At 46.1% G+C, this 17,077-nt stretch overlaps 1 protein-coding gene across 1 annotated transcript; it reads right to left on the reverse strand.

Moving 5' to 3' along the window:
* Nucleotides 1-52: 52 nt before the first annotated feature.
* On the reverse strand, nt 53-13,400 carry CCNF (cyclin F). The gene is made up of 17 exons (XM_040574313.1): nt 13,305-13,400; nt 11,334-11,488; nt 10,806-10,912; nt 9,824-9,891; nt 8,856-9,046; nt 8,435-8,488; nt 7,804-7,908; nt 7,151-7,228; nt 6,581-6,732; nt 5,882-6,046; nt 5,087-5,210; nt 4,553-4,733; nt 4,015-4,102; nt 3,358-3,457; nt 2,925-3,055; nt 2,565-2,734; nt 53-2,022 (listed from the first exon to the last, which is right to left on the reverse strand). The coding sequence occupies exons 1-17, from the start codon at nt 13,315-13,317 to the stop codon at nt 1,559-1,561; spliced, it is 2,346 nt and encodes a 781-aa protein (XP_040430247.1). The 5' UTR covers nt 13,318-13,400; the 3' UTR covers nt 53-1,558.
* Between the last annotated feature and the right edge of the window lie 3,677 nt (nt 13,401-17,077).

Here is a 17,077-nt window from a genome sequence, read left to right on the forward strand (position 1 = left end):
TGCTATAGAGCTGTGATGCTGACTTGAGCTCCATGTAATTTATTTTTTTTTGCTGTGTAGTAAAAGCGCAGGATGCTCTCTCAACTGCTCATGCTGTTAATGTAAATAGCCTACAGGCTGTCCCTCTTGGAACTTAATCCTAATAACTTGGCTCAGAGCTAAACTCTGACTTCATCCCTAAGCAGTACCTTAACTCCAAGGTTAACTTCCAAGCCCCAGCTCAGTGAAATAGGCAAATGGGATACCATCCATAAAAGTAATACAAGGAGCCATCTTATTTATACAAAAAAAGTTTTATAAAAAGTCACTACATTGTGTGTATCTGAACTGTTGCCATCTGCCACAGTAAATTCTAAACAAAGGAAGAATCATGGAGTCCAGTTCCAGTGTTAAATTCATTGACATCTCCTGGAAGTCTTATACCTTGGTATTTAAATGCTCACTATGTTTTTAAAAAGAAAGCAGTTTTCCCAACATTCACAGGCTGACGGATCTTTAACTGGGGTTGGCTAGGCTGAGGTCAGCGTAGATGGTTCTTTCACGTCACTACGGATATAGCATAGAAGATTTCATTTTTTTTTTTTTTTTTTAAGAAAAGCATATGCTGCCTTTGTGAATTAGGATCCAGTTGCAATAAAAATTAAGTTAGGGCTTTCTGTAAGACAGAATGTTTGCCATTACTACATTGATGCCTGTTTCTAGTGTTCAAGTGATTTGTGCTTTATTTCAGGACACGTTAATAGAAATAGCAAGGAAGACTGTGCAAGACAGGAAATGAAGTTTTGCCACTGGCTGGAGGTGGCAGCTTAACCACGCAGTTCCAGCATAGACTAACAGTTCACAGAGATCACATTACTGTAGCATTGGGCAGTGAAGCATAAGGCACAGGAGGAGGATTTTTCAGGTGAGGGAACATATGGCAACTAAGGCCTGAGGCAAATAGGGTTTAAAACCATGTGAGAGGTAGGTTAAAAAAATAAAAGCTCAGACCTGCGGTGAGCCTTCATTTACCTCTTGATTGTATCCATGAAAACCTTAGATCAGTGCAGCAAAGAGTATATATATACACCGATAGACAAGGGAAGCACCAGCTGACTTCATCTAGTACCTGGCCAGAAGAAAAAGGCAGCACAACCTCAAAAAGGTCTTTCAAATGGAAGAATTCAAGCATAGTGTTACATCTAGTAACTTGGTAACCAAAAATAAATTCCTTTCTTTTATAGTGCCAGGCCTCACAGTGAAGCAAGCGACAGGACAAGTTTTCTATCACCAAGAATTAACTGGTGAGGTATGACAAGCTATAACATTTCATCAGTGGAAAAGGATCTTAATTTGCAGAGGACCAGACAATAGGGAATACTTTAAAAAGACAGATATCAAGGAAGGAAACAGCCCAGAAGTGAGCTACAGAATTGAAAGACAGGCTTGCAGATCACGAGAGGCAAAGTTGAGGGGAAGGATTCTTTTTGGAGGTATTGTCAATTATTCACTATCATCCCCGTACGACTATGACAGAAATACTGTTTCCAGGAAACCTAGAAAAGTAAAAAGCGTGAAGTCAGAGGCTTAAGAAGCCCAAGTTCACCCTTTCTTCACTGTGTTCCGCTACATTTTTTCGTTTGACTTGCCTTCTGTCACACTTGCTATCACTAGACCTTGCACAGACTGACTGTAAACATGATTCCAAGTAACGAGGCAGGCATGGCTCCTTGTTCGTGGCGCTGCCAAGAGACAGTGCTGAGGTAGGTTTGAGAGGTACTCCACAGCTGCCTTCTACAGACGATGTAGGACTAGCACCACTGACGGAAGAGTAGCCCGAGCTCCCTTCCTGGTTAGGATTTCTTGGGGCAAGGTGTGTTGAAACTCTGTGAGTGTCATCCGGTGTCTTGGCCTTCCTCTGTGGTGCCGCATGCTCGGACCACTCTGCAGAGAGGTTATCTTCATCGCTGGAGTCCTGACAGCAGTGCTCCGCTGGGTCCACATAAACCACCGTCACATCCAAGATTCCACTGGGACCTGTCACTGCAAGGATGATAAAAGGGAAAGGTTAGTTAACGACTTGTGCATCACTAAGCAGGCATTCAGCACAGTCAAGCAGAAAAAAACACTTGCAAATATAAACTTTGTGTCTACTTACACATGGAAGGGAGGGTAGTTTCCCCCTCAGCTTGTTTGGGTAGGTACTGCCTAACAACTGCTTGGAAAGCGAAAGGCCAGTCTGCATCAGCAGAACAAACATGGGATAATAATACAGTGCCTGTAATTGGCTACAGGCGATCCCATTCATCAAGTTTGGTCTACTGTTGTATCTGAAAATACTGTCTTGAAATGCTAAGCAGCTACCAAAATCCCTCATTATGTTCTGAAGCAATATGTTCCTTTTCTTCTGTATATTTCTAAAACAATTTAACAGTTATAATCACTGGGGAAAGGGGGAAGAGTTCTTCCAGCTGGCCTTCTACTGAAAGTTAGGCTCCTGGTGCCTGAGAAACAGTTTTAAGCAAAGATAAAAAGCCAGTTTTAATTCTCTTGTCTGCTTTTTATAAGGAGAATAAAAGCCTCACCATCTCCATCTCTCTCGCCTTCACTTTCCTGATCACCTTCATAACCAGAGCAGGAATCTAAACTCCAGTCCAGGAAGTTGTCTAGAAGGCTTTCTTCCTGGGTGGATAGTTCAGCTGTAGGTGTAGTCACAAAGCTGCCTCTGTCATCCTGAATGCTGTCTTCCCTCCTCCTGTAGCAAGGAAATCCAGAAGTCACGCATTAAAAAACAGATCTACTTTTCCAGCTCTTTCAATAGGTATGCCAATTAAGGCAATTACAGAAAAATTGATCATATTTAAGAATGGAACCTCAGGATACCAGAGAGGAGGAAAGGCTCATGCTAGTTTTCAGAGACATTTAAAGCAATGACTTATACTAGCCTTTTAGTTCTCTTTCCAGAGGGAGAGCTAAGGAAAGTCTCAATTTCCACCACATTCGTGTGCAAAGGACTGGGCTCCGGGTCCTCCTGTTTCACACCCAACACTGAGCAGAGCTGGCTGTAACTCATCATCTAAAAAATAAAGGGTCAGTAAGAATTAGATCAAGCGATTCCCTCTGCCAGGAGGCAGCTATTTTATCCTTATTTTCTAGGAGAAAGCTATCCTGGTGAGTTCTTCCTATATGTACTCAACCCCAACAGTTATAATCCCAGCAGGGGAAGTTTAAAAACCACAGCTTTACCTAGTTGTTCTCGCCTCCAAAAATCTGAAGTTAAAACCCGCTTCCCCTTATTTGAAGTTTTGTACGTCCTGCCATATGGTAGCTTTGCTCTGGGTGTCCAGCTTCAGCAAATGAAACAAAGAGCTAACCCACCTTTTCTTTGCCTATTTCTTCATAACGCTCATCTTCAAATCGTTGTTTCACTGCAGTTAAGGACACCTGCCTATAATCCTTTGGGACCTCATCATGGAAACTGGAAAGACAGATTGAAGTCCTAGTCTTAGAATGGATTACATGAAACAGTGCTAGCAAAACCTAGCAGTTTATGTGCTTTCCCTCTGTCCACCGTAGCTCTGTGCTAAGGAAGTTGGCATTTCACCAGAGAACTGGTAAGTAGCTAGCCGGGCCACTTGGTTTCTAAGTGTATGAGCACCTAATTCTTTATCTGTTTCTTGAGATATACAAGATATTTGTCTTATAATCTTTCAAAAATTAGTTACATTGACTACCGGAAGTCCTCCTGAAATTCACCAGTAAGCCAGTCACAATTGTCTGAAAAGAGTGTGGCAAGCTGAAACCTGCTAACCTTGAGGAGCACCAGGTCTTCGGTAACCCAGGGCCACTACCAGGACAAACAGAATAACTGTCAGTGAACTGGCCCCTAGACTTCAGTGCCTCATGGTAGAGGGAACAAGGCAGTTTCCCAAAGCCACCTCCTTCATTTGGAAGGGCTGACTATGGATGCAGCATGCCTGCAAGAGCTAGAATACACACACACGTTTCCTCCCAGAAGAGTTCCAGAAGTTTTACCATTTTTGGTGGAGGCTTAGCACACAGGGCAACAGGTCTTCAAGAGAGAAACCAGTGCACTCAGACAACTGGCTGGTCCAGGGATGTGCTAGAGAAGAGAACAGATATTACCATTTCATGTTCTATAATCAGATTTCTTTATGGGATAAAGATCATTTTTAAGTGATAACTATTGCCATGAGCTTTTGCCTCTACACAGTTTAAGTTAAGAATTAGCTTCAAGGATAAGTTTTTCAAGTAAAGCTAAGATATTCCTAAATATAATCCTACAGCGTAGACAACGGCAGAAATCTTCAGACTTGTTTAAACACTGGGCTTGCATTGGCTGATGCTAATACTCTTGTTCATCACAGCTATTAAGAAGTCAGACTGAACTCAACTCTTCATTCTCAAGTTTTACACCTGTTCCCCTCTCCACCCAGCCCCCCCACAGTGACTGGGACATCTTGCCTAAAGGCAAAGTAAACAAAAAAAAGGCACCCTAAACGGGAAAGGCAGACTGACAGACTATGTACTCCTCCAAATGGGCTTTCCTTACCTTGACCGTGTAGTATCTTAGCCAGCAGCAGTGCCGCAGCAGCCAGGCGAGCTGGGGAATACACAAAAAGGCTTGTGTTTAAGAGTGACAGTTCGCAAATGAAGCTGTAAAGGTGCAGAGTTCTTCTCTCCAGTGAGACTATGTTTGACAGTACTTCTTTGTAGTCCACAATAGTAGGTATCTAATACAAAGGATAACAGAGGTTGGCAATACAAGACAAGCACCAAGTATTTAGAACAGTTGTTTCCAGAAGACATTGTTTTCATTAGTGTTTTCTTTCCTATTTTTTTTTTTAAATACTACACTAACATTGAAATATTCTCCAGCAGAAAAGTAAACGTCCTCAACTTGTCTCAAGAGACATAAGTATTAATCTCTACAGAAAGAGAGATAGCTTTGCATCTGCATGCTCTTAAACACGCATGGCCTCCACAGCTGATAAAGAACACCTGCATAAAAAATAATGTCTTAGATAAGAAGCACTGATTACAAGAGCCCCACAGGCAAAATATTCCCTCCACTTTCCAAACTCACCCTTATCTTTCCCTCCAGGGCAGAAATGATCTCGCCCATCATCCTAACCAGGTCTTCATATTTGTATGTGTTGTCCGTTAGCCACACAGCTTCCCGTATTGTCAAGATCTCTTTGCTGATGAAACTGCAATATCAAAGAATACTAACAGTTAACCCCAGAAGAGAGTGAACTTGTGCACCTATGCACTATTTTTTTTTTTCTTTCTGTGGCCAATAAATGCATCCAAGATGGCCAAGGAGTTAAACTTTAATAAGTACCTTATAAAGTCAAGTACTGATTGGGAAAGAAAAACCAGCAATTCTTCATTTATTTCACCTTTTAGCTGGAACCACCTACTAGGACATTGCTAATTCTTAATTTATGAAACCTTTCTTAGCTTAAGATGCAAGATATTGAGGTAATTAACAGAGAAGAATAATTATCCACCGCACCCTTCTGTTCATCTGAGCAAAACAGACTAAACTAGGTAACAACACTGCTGCAGTTGTTCCTTACAGGGTTACTCATGCTAATGAGAGTGTGAAAGATTTCAGTTATTGATGGAACGCATTTAGACTTAACCACCACTATGGAGTTGTTTTCATATTAAAAAACATGTTCAAGGAATATTCTGTGCCTCATTTGCAGAGACTGGGACTGTTTGTATTTGAACTCAGTTCAAGCAGCAGTCATTGTAGAGGGAAGCCAAAGATTCTTTCCAGTACTATTATTAGCACGGGGAAAGAAGCTTGAGCTGCACAAACGAATTTGAATGATCACAGTAACCACCCCTCAGCGTGATTCAGAAACCCTACCGTGTGCAAATGACCATGCAGGCTATTCCCAGAAGTTGGAGTCGAGATCGAGGTACAGGTCTCAGCTTCAAATAGCGATCCACACATCCCACTGTCATGTGAAGGCATAGGCAAGAGAAGTCTTTCATGGTAGCCACTTCCACCAGCCAATCAATCAGGATATACCTAGATGGCAAAGACAGACGCATCCTGCCCAGTTAGAAGCCATTCAAATCAGTGAAAAACACCCACCCTTTCCCTAGTCATCTGAATTCCTTCTCCACTTAAAAGTTCAAAGACAAGACCACTGCCCTGGGAAGCCTGTTCCAGTGCCTGACCACCCTCTCGGTGAAGAACCTTTTCCTGATATCCAACCTGAATTGTGAGACAACTACTGCTCCACTCGCATGAGAGGGCACGGCTGTGGTTACACAACTCCACACCATGCACAAGGCGTTCCCACCTAACCCCAGCCTGCCCCAAGATGCTTCCTCCATCCCCTAAACAGAAGGCCAGGGAGTGTGTCCAGGCACCGGAGTCCTGAGCGTTCACACTGCTGAGGCGCTAGCTTGCACCTGATTGCACATAATGCACTGCAGAGGAGTAAAGCTGAAGATTTCATCTTCCAACAGACCTCATTCTAGAGATGTTTCCCCTCTACACATGTAAAGGGAAATAGTTTTTTGCTGTGTGGCCTGACTCCTGGATCTGAGTTTTTACCTCATTGTTTCATTTATTCTTTTCTGCACAGTGAAGATACTTTGCTTGCTGATAGGAAGGGAGGCTTGAAAGATCTGAGACACCATTTCACTGGAAGATTTTGGCTCTAATCCTAGCTGGTTTCCATTCCCACAAGCTTTGGCTAAAGCTATCTGTAGTAGAGAAAACACAAAAGAAAGGGTTTTTACCAAATGCAAAATAAAGCAGCTTAGAATGGTCCTGTAATTTTCCTGTTGAAAAGAGGGAACATGAGAAACTACTTGAGAGAACTGCTAGGTAATTGGTAGTTCTTAGTCTGGCTAAAATACCGAACACTGCACACATAATTCAGGGGCAGGCTTTTATGTCTATCACAAGCTTAATCCTTGGATTGTACCAAGGAGAAGTGCAGTATTTTCCAAAGGAGGGTGATTTGCAGAGTATATATACACACACATATAGATATTATTCAGCAATTTTGACCCTGCTTTTGAAGGGAGAAGTCTAAGCCTATAGTGGTGACAGCATAGATAAGACCAAATAAAGATAGCTTTCCAGGGTGGGGGTTGAAAAAAAAAAAATCTATCTTACCTGTGCTTCCCAGCAGCCCTTTGCTGCATAGTCCCGTAGCTTCCTGAGACTTTGGAGGTATCTGCCAGGATCTGACATCTGTAGAGAAGAGTGTAAACACATTTCAAAAACCATTACCTTTACATAACAAACAGAAGAACTGCATTACTAATACCCAGAGAAAAAACAGTACCTGCAGGTACCTCTATTATTTCAGCAACCTGTCTGTTTCTCACCATGACAACAACACTGTTTTTAAGAAAAACTTTCTTCAGCTCTTGCCCAGGGTCTTGCAGGAAATGAGACGGGTTACAGGAGATTCCAACATACTAGCTTTGGCAGGTTTTGGTTTTTTTTTTCTGTAAATGACAGTGCAGGCAATCTCCCCACTCCCGTTCCCAAGTGAGGAACCTGATCACTGGCCAGCAGTCCCTATGCCTTTAGTAGGCTCATTATGAAAGAACTGCTAACACCTTTTACAACTACTTGTAGACTCATTTACTTTAAACACCAAAACAGACACCAGAACTCATTTGTGAATGTTCTTACTATTCTTCTTGGTTATGAAGAAGGTAAGATTTGAGAAACAGCGACGTCTTTCTTCATATGCTCCTTGCACGGGACAAAGGTTCAGACATTACAGTGAAAATGTTTTGAGAAACAAAATTACTTACAGCAACCTTTCTGTTACTTTCCCAAAGGAGGTAGGAGCTGTTTAAACAACCCTGCTTTGAAGATTCTTCAAACATTTCAAGGGACTCTTTTCTTTTTTCTTCATCCTAAGAACAAAAGGCATGACTGTATTTACGCTGTCCAGACGGATCTCAATACTTCAGAAGCTACAGAATGGCTCTGTACTGAGAACTATAGAGCAGAATCAACAACTTGTGAGTCCACTCCAGATTATGAGGGCTGCTCCAACATCCACTCAGCATTTAAAGATTCCGTCTCAGGAAGCAGTGGTTTTCCTCAGCCAGACAAAATCTTTTACCTTGCTTGCTACTGACGGCCATTTGTGTGTGGTTGATACTCATTACGAATGGAAGGCTTCCTTTAAGACCTGACCACACAGCAAGCCCATGATCATGCTAGAATTAATTTGTTTCTAAAATTGGATGAACTAAGTTGATAATGTTCCTTTAAACAATTATTAGGTTAAACCCATGAGAGCAGAAATTGCTACGCCACTTGAGGAAGATAAGAACATTTGGATGACTTTTCTTCACTCAAGGCAAACACAGCATTAACATCAATAAAAGTCATTTTCAGAATCCCCAAACATATCAAATCAGAAACAGCGCTCACCTCAAAGAGACTCAAGACCTTAGCCAAGCAGTGGAGAATAGATCCCTTCTGAGCCTGAAAAAAGCATCAAGATAAAGTATTGCTAAAGATAAACAAGGAACAATAGCAACTTTTGCTATTAATTCTAGAGTAAAGTTGTTTGCCTTTCATTCTTCCCCCCTGCTTTTCTCAATGTTTTGTCATCTTTGAGACAGTACTGAATCTCTCAGAAGAGACAGCACAGGCCTCTGGTACTCATGATATACTGCGTAGTTTGGCAGCAGATTCATTAAGATGATTGATCCGCAGTCACTTAAACAGTGAGAGCATAGGAGCCCCTTGGGGAAATGAAAACAATTTTTCCAAAAGAAGTAGGTGCAGCTACCAGCCTGTCTTAAAGTCAAGGGCAGAAAGCAAAGTTAAGGGCAGAAAACAGTCTTACTTTCTCCAGCTGACACTCTGCTTTAAGACTCTCATAGACCACAGCTTTACAACAGCTTCCACTCAAGGACCACGGAGGACGAATAAAAAGCCAGATAAACGGGGCAGCGGACACATTCAAACGCTCTGCCAGACTGAAGAAATGAGACGCCTTTAATCCATTCACTTCTGCACGACCCTCAGAGATGGACACTAAACAAACAACAAAAAAAATGGAAATAGTTTAGAGTTTATTCACAACATGTTTTTGGCATTTAGTCAGGCCAAGAGAGAAAATAGGATACCACCAGGAAAAGATTGGATAGTATTTTCTCTTTAAAGCCTTAAAGATCAGGGAGATGGCAAGAGAAGACAAATCTTATTATAATTACTCTGTAGGAACATAAAACCCTAAGCCCAGGAGGCATTCTGCAAATACCAATACTCAAAGCAACATTAATTCCTGTCGCTGCACAAACGAATTAGTATGCAAGTTACCTGCCTTGCTAGCACCCTCAGCGAGGAGGTTCCTCCTGCCAGCCATCAGTCCCTTTGTTACAACCAACAGACTAATTAAGTAGCCAAGTTTGATCAGGAGTTTAGAAAAGATGACTTCTAAACATGAATTCATAAGCTTTGCACAGACTCATTTTGTCGTTTTAAAAGACCTGTGCACCATACCATCACTTAACACCTAGCAGTTTAGTGCCCAGTTCTTAAGTTGTGCTGAAAGATAAAACTGAAGAGGCACGATAACACAGGAGACCTAACCACACACTTCAGACAGCAAACTGGCTCTGAACATAACTGCTCTAGAACCTGGGTACAAAAACATCAGTGCTCAAGACATTGGAGAAATAGCTTTGCAAGTAGCCAGTGAAAACAATGAGGCAATTAGTCTGATCTGTAGCTACAAGCCATCAGCTCGTCTATATTTCTTTCCATCATGCCGTCTTCCCCAAGGACCCAAGTACAAGCTTCCACACTTACAGCCTTCATTGTACAGGTATGCTATTCCCAGCTTCACAGCAGCTTCAAAGTTACCCCTTTCAGCAGCCCTGTATGGGAACACAGAAGATACCTCAGGTTGAAGCCAGTAGGTGTTTTCAGGCCCACGTCATCAGACAAGGTACTTCAGTGGAGGCCAAGCTGTGAATTTGTTATTCACCAACCACAAGCATACGTGCTTTCACTAGATAAGTTAAAGGCAAATTATGCTGTGGCTTTTCTTGCTGCAACCCTTTCATATGTCCATGTCCAGGATAATTTGACAATTCACAGGAACAGTTTCCCAGTCCCATGCAACATCCCCGATACAAGAATGCAATAATACGCTTCGGTACATGCACCATCGAGGACATGCCTCAAGCCCTTATGCTCCTCCCTTCCAGACCAATTTTCAGATAAATCTTCTTCAGAAAGAAGATGATACATGCATCAGAGCAGAGGCAATAACCAGAAGCAGAACAGTTAGCATGACATTTAAACTGATTGATTGCCTTCAAATCAGATGAGTAAAGAGACATTCTCCTTCCTTTTTATGGTGCTTCCTTTTTTAATTTTATAATTACCCATTCAAACTGCACTTGTTTTAATACCGAAGTTTACCTGCTTTTCAATACAGTGGCTTGCACAAGAAGTGACCAAAACAACTAGGACCCAGCAATCCAGTTATGCTCTTGATCCTATGATCTCACTTGCACGTTCATATGGAAGCACCGGTAACGTTTCAGTTAACGTGTTATGTTCTAACATGGACTACTAATGCCCTTTGAGAGAAGTAACTTCAGTGTATGCAATTATTTGCAGCTTACACGTGAAGTCAATAATTCTTTATCACCCTATGGAAAGACTTCTATAAAAAAAGGATTGTCAGATTTTTCACTTACAGTGAAGATTGATTAGAACTGTATATCTAGCTTGAAACACCCTCCTCTACAACTTCAGAGGAAAATTGATTCTTAGAGCTTACCTTTCAAACACTTTCAGGTTTTCTGGAGAAGGCCACACATCTTCAAAACTTGCACATGCCCAAACACTAGCATGATTATCCACAAGGTATTTAAGATGTGAGTGCACCTGCAAGGTTGGGGGGAAAGCAAAAAATAACAATTATTAAAGTGACCAAAGGAGGAATAGTTCTTTGTGATCTAATTTTATATAGGTAACTAATTAATCACAAGTTCATCACAACTCTCTTCCTGCCTAACCGTCACTAAGGCAAAAGATGCTAAACCAAATCAACTTGTTCAGTCCCAGTGAGCTGGCAAGACAATTTCCACAGAAGATTTGCACAAATCAAACAAATACCACTGCTAATCTTTTTAAGCTTGAGTACCAAGAAATAAAATTATTAGGATAGCAAATATCCAGCTACTTCATGTATTTTTTGCCTTTCTTCAGGTTTACTCGGACACAGACTTTCTTGTATGCAGTCCTGGCTCCTAATGGCAGAAATAAGCCACTGCATGCGACAGAGGAGAAGCACTTGCAGACTCACAGCTCTGACCGATAGGATGTCCTCAGCAGGAAGGCCTTTCAGAACATGAAACAGAACGTCCTCAGGCAGGCTTAGCAACGTCAGGACTCGGGGCCGTTTTCTTATCCTTCGCTTTGAAGGGAAAGAAAAACACCTGGAGCACCTACAGTGAATCACTGGAAAACAAAACCACAGAACACCTCAGTTAGTGATGGAGCAGTACAAGAAAAAAAGGCACTTACAGAGTACATGCATATATAAACACACATTTGATCAAGTACCTATTTACTGCAGCATATAATACTTCTTCAAACATTAACTGTAGAGATTGAGCACGTGTCACAGAATGCTGTAAGACCTAGCTACGAAGAAGCAAGGGACTGGTTCATTTTTTTTTTTTTTAAGTTCAATTTAGTCAGTTAAACTAAGATGCTCAGAAGGGATGGCTCGTGCCATTCAGCTCAAATTCTCCTCATCAAGGAGAAGCCTCCTGTGCCCTAACTCCATCATTTGACCGTTCAGTTAAACGGTCACCACTACAATTCCATTTACCTCCCCCACCTCCCAGCTTTTCCTTCTCTGTTGATAACAGACCTTGAAATGTGACCGGGTCGATTAGGAAGTTAAGACCCACTAAACCCGCTGCAGCCAAAAGCCCATCTTCCTGGGCAGCCAGTTGCTGCCACGGGCACTCACGGAAGAACCTGAAGAACCAGGAAGCCTTTCTTTGAAGTCTTCACCGTTTTGTGGAGTTCACAGACCAAGGCGCTGGCTACTTCTGTTGCTGGTTAAGAGTTTACCCTCACTGCATTAGCCGAGAGAGGCAAAGCCAAGAGGAGCACAGCATATTGCTCTCTGAGGACAGGAAACCCAAACCTTTCTCCACCCGCTAGTGAGAGTGCGGTGCTTGGGCTGCCACGAAGAGCCTGGCTCCTGCCCGTACTCAGGACAGGCAGAGGCACAGGCAACAGAGGCCATTTCTGAGACAGAAGGTGGCTGAACATTTCCTTCGCAGACAGGAGGGCTCCAAAAATAAATTCCGAAGTGAAAGCGAATTAAAGGACCACTTAAAGGTCTTTGTTTTGGCCACAGAGGACTTCTTGGTTGTACTTCTCCAATCTGGTTCAAGTCTTACACAAAAAGAGGTTATACCTGGGAAATTTATTTACTTTTTTCCTAAAGAAGCTTAATAGAGGACAGACTCCGCTAGAGAATCCAACACTGTGCTGCACGCCTGAGCTAGCACCGTTGACCCTATTTTCACGGGATCATTTCTAATTTGAAGATATTTTGACGTAAATGAGAACCCTGGAGTCAAAGCAGCACCGTAACACGCACACCAAACCGCTGTGTCTGATCTGCGAGGTACGCCAGGTGAGAACCGGGCAGCCTCACTAGATAACAGGGCCAAAGGCACCAGCTGAGCCCCACGGTACAGCTCCCAGCTTCTCTCAGCAACAAGAGAGCAGACGGATAAAGGGGGAGGACGGGGCACGTCTGCGAGGCGCTCTCCTCTCCGTTTTTCCTTCCCTTCGATCTGCTCCTCGGCGCCGGTTCCGTAACACGCCCTGGCCGTAAGCCCGCAGCCAGACAGCCCCGGGGCCCAGGCTCTCCGCACATCCCGGCGAGAGCGGAGCTGCCCCACGGGAAGGGACCCCGGGACCCCCGCACCCGGCTCCGCAGGGCCGCAGCGCAGCCCCCGCTCCCCGCGCAGGCCCCGGGGGGGGCGGGGGGGGGGAGGCGAGCCCGAGCCCTGGCGGCAGCCCCGGCAGGGGGAGCGCCGCACGGGGCCCGGCCGCCTCCGGGAGCCTCCCCGCCGGTCCCCCCGCGCCCCCATCCCCATCCCCGACCCCATTCCCGGCCCCGGCCCCGCCGCCGTTTGAATTCCGCGGCCCCGCCGCTCGCCCCGGAGGCGATCCCCGGGAGCTGAGGGGCCGCGGGTGTGTGTGTGTGTGGGGGGGGGGATGCCGGAGCGGCGCGGCCCGCACTCACCGCCCGCCTTCATCGCGGCTTCTCCCCGGGGACCGAACGGCGGCGGCGGCGCCCGGAGCGGCTCTGAGCGAGGGGCGCCGCGAGGGGGCGGGGCCTCGCAGCGGGGGGCGGGGCTTGGCAACGGAGAGGCGTGGCCTGGCCGCGGAGGGGCGGGGCTCCCCGCTGCCCGCTCCGTCCCCGGGGCTCGGCCACGCCCCCTCGGCGCTCAGCGAGGGTCAGGGAAGGAGCGCGCGGCCGGCCCCGCCCCGAGCCCCGCCCCCTCCCCGCCGGCCCCGCCCCGGGGGGTGGAGGGAGCCCCGCCCCTTTCCGCCGTAGGCCCGGCTCCGCTGAGCGACGCCTGCCGGCCGCGCGCACTTTTTTTTTTAAACACAGCAGGCCGCCTGATTGGCCGGCGGGCTGCTGGGAGGCGGGGCCGGGCCCGCCCCGCGGGCCGCGATTGGGCGTCGAGGATGCGAATTCGAATCGGGGCAGTTGGCGGTTCGAGCACCTCGCGGGCACGGCGGCTGCGGCGCATGCGTGCGGAGAGCAAGGACCCCCCCCCCGCCGTGTCCGGGGCGGGCGTTGCCATGGCAACAGGCGCCGGTTGCGCGCCCGCTCCCCTCAGGGCCGGACCCCGCTCCCCCGGCGGTGCCACCCAGGGCCCGCACGGCGGCGGGGCTCGCAGCCTCCCGCCGGGTCTCAGTCCTTATCTCCACCTAGTTCAGCTCCCCTGACGGGCCGGGGGCTACGATGCGACAGAGCTGCGGCCAGGAGGGGCCGTGCCCGGTGGCTCCGTCACCCCGTGCCCCCACGACACGGGGCCCCGGTCCTGCCCCGTCCTGGCCTTGTGTGAGGGCCGAGGGGAACTGGGAGGACAACTGGGAGTCAGTGCAAACCTGAGTCAAGGGTTCAGGGGAAAGCCCGCGTCCTAAGAATGCAAAGAGCAGAGAGAGATAAAGGGTGTCTTGGAAAGGCCCGCAGGCAAACAAAGGGACGTTGGGAAAAGCAGTTAGTGCTTCAGCTCACCTGAAGCTTTTTGTGAGTCATCTGGAAAACGGCAGCAGGAAGAGGAGCGATCGTTCTGTCAGACATAACGTGGCTGTGTCATGGTTCATCGTGGTTGGAAACTTTCCCGACATTGCATACCTCGAATAAACATAATCCCAGCACAGCTGAGGTTTCTTCTTGGTAGTGCGTCTGTGAGTTTTATTTAAGGACAACCCTAGATTTTACGGGTGTTTTTCATCTGTAGAAGACAAAATTCTGGATGCTTCTGTGTGCGTACACCCGTGGGAGGGGTTGGGGTAGCTCTGAGGTATCACCAGTGCTCCAGCTTTGTGGCTGGAGGAGCTCAGCTCAGACAGCTCGGTGGCTTGTTTTAGGTGGCACCACGGCACCTGCTGTGCTGGGATCGAGAGCCCCTCGTGCCCACCCCAGAGCTGTGCAGCGACCACGGGGCACAACGGCTGTGCCTGCGCTGTGTGAACCTCTGAGTACGTGAGCTGCTGTGGAAGGCTGCCTCCCATGCAGGTCCCCCTCCGCTTCCATCCACAAAGCTGCGTAACGTTCCTGGGGCAGCAGCTGCTGGCATGGGAAAGTGGTATCAAGAACACACGGAATATTTAGCTTCTTTTAATTGGGAAGAGTTTTGAGTTAAAGAGTTAATCATGCTGTCGGCTTTTGTTCCTTATTTCTTCTCCCCCTCACAGCTGTTTCTGTCAACTAAAAATAAGTTGAACCAGCAAACAAAACATGAATAATCAGCTCCGCGTAGAAAGCTAAAATACCACCAGGAGATGCTCTGCGAGTCATGGTGCAGAGTTCCCTCAGGTAGATCTCCTTCCTTCCAGAAACTGGAGCAGCAGAGGAAGGCAGGCCACGGGGAAGGGGACAGCTTATAACAGAAACCCAGGCGGGCACAGAGAGGTGGAAGCTGGCAATGTGGTGGCAGGAACCCAAAGTCTGTGACTGTAGATGCAAGAAAGGTGTGGGGCAGGGCATGGCAGCAGTGCTCTGTGTAAGGCTGACGCCCAAACTGGTGAGCTGGCCCCAAAGCAGCTGCAGCTAAAGGGATGCTGCTTGCCAAAAGCCAGAAGATACCATTCTTCCAGTACTTATTGCTGGAAACGCATTACTCATTTACTGGAACAACTATGCCGACCTTGTATGGGCCTGACACAAAGTCAAGTGAAATTAATGTGAGAGAGTCTCTGTGCCTATCTTCAGCAGGGTTTATAGCAGGTTTACAAAGACAAAGACCTTCTAATAAGATATATTAGTCAAAGCAATATACTGTCTTTTCTGTGAAAGTGATAATTATGGTTGAGATTTTCAGCAGTGGTGAACTTTGTCCTGGTTTGTCCTCTCTGGAATCCGATGGCAGATGGCTTTATCCCTGACATACAAGATCAGAGGCAGACCAGTGTGCAGTGGGATTCATGTTGCTTAAACATGGCCGTCTGGCAAGAACTTTGAAACCCTGTGGTGTCTGCAAGCCCTGCCTGGAGCCGGCAGGTTGGGATTGGAGAGGGACCAGGTTGGGATGGGAGGGGGACAAGGCTGGATGCACCTCTTTCACACTCCTGCACTTCTCAGAAAGGCATGACACAAATATGAGTCTTTCCCCACAGAGAAGAAGGCTGATTCATGTGTGTTTTAATCACTGTTGCCTGAGCTGGATTTCCCTTTGTCGTGTTTGTCGTGTCTCCACTGAACAGGAGAATGTCTTTCTTCCCTTCACATCTGTTGGCTGTGGAAGTGAAGCTAAATACAGTGAAAGCCTTTTGTTTGCCTCGATTGCTGTGATTTAAACAAAGCTCAACAAAGATGTGAGGTGATTCTTCTGGGGGCAACAGATGCTGCTACTCTTGCTTAAGCTTCAGCCAAGGTGTTGATTCCTCTCATGAAGTGATTCAAGGGTCAGAGACCATGGCATCTGAGCATTATATGCACGGCCAGCAAATACATTCCCCTGGCAAAACAGCTTTATTTCCAAGGCAAGGTCTGTCAGGCCAGGAGACAATTTTCTTACAGGGAAAGAAACTCTCATAGACGCCTACAGCCCATCAAGAGCCCTTTCTCCTGCAGGCGCTGGGGAGTTTGCCTGCAGATCGAGCAGGAGGGAGTCAGGGAGTCCTGCCGCCACGGTGGCGGCGTGGGGCCAGGCAGGGCTGGCGGCCCCGTCGCTTTTCTGGGCAGAACAAACAGGCTCGTCAGAAATGTCTGTCCACTTGGTTTCCTTCGTGCATAGAATCTCTTGTTAGATTTGTTTTTGCTGTATTAATCTTTAAGTTCCCATGATGTTTAAAGTATTTCTGTGAGTTTGCTGAAAATACCTGTTAATAAGGCATATATCAACTTGCCTTTTTTAAAACCCATTTGTGGATTAAGAGGATATAGTGCTGCTGCTCATCAGTGTCCCCTTTCTTGGGAACTTCAGCCTTTTAAGCCTCTTCAGATGGTCAATTGTGGAAGTCTTTTTAGAGCTAGTATATTTTTTCACCATAATGTTTACGTGGACTGTGATTAGATTCATATATGCAGATTTTAAGGAGAGAGCAAAGATGAAGAGTTTCAGTCAAATAGGTCTTATCACAAAATGATAACAACTATGAGTGCAGCATCCCATCTAAAGAACAAATTAACAAGCCACTTAATTTAGACATCCAGAATGTGTTCAGCTTGTTGCAGGCAAGCAACTGAATACTAAAGGTTGTGTTGCATGCCATTGCCAAAGTAATTTCATTAAGATTTACACTAAAACAGCACTTGTTTACATTGCACAGTGGAGTGCC

The sequence above is a fragment of the Cygnus olor genome, chromosome 15, assembly GCF_009769625.2.
Source record: "Cygnus olor isolate bCygOlo1 chromosome 15, bCygOlo1.pri.v2, whole genome shotgun sequence".
NCBI lineage: Eukaryota > Metazoa > Chordata > Aves > Anseriformes > Anatidae > Cygnus > Cygnus olor.

Coding starts and splice junctions, on each gene's coding strand:
- CCNF (XM_040574313.1), bottom strand. Junction 3,056..3,357: donor AAGAAATAGGCAAAGAAAAG/GTGGGTTAGCTC, acceptor TTTATTTTTTAG/ATGATGAGTTACAGCCAGCT. Junction 2,735..2,924: donor TCTGGAAAGAGAACTAAAAG/GCTAGTATAAGT, acceptor TCCTTGCTACAG/GAGGAGGGAAGACAGCATTC.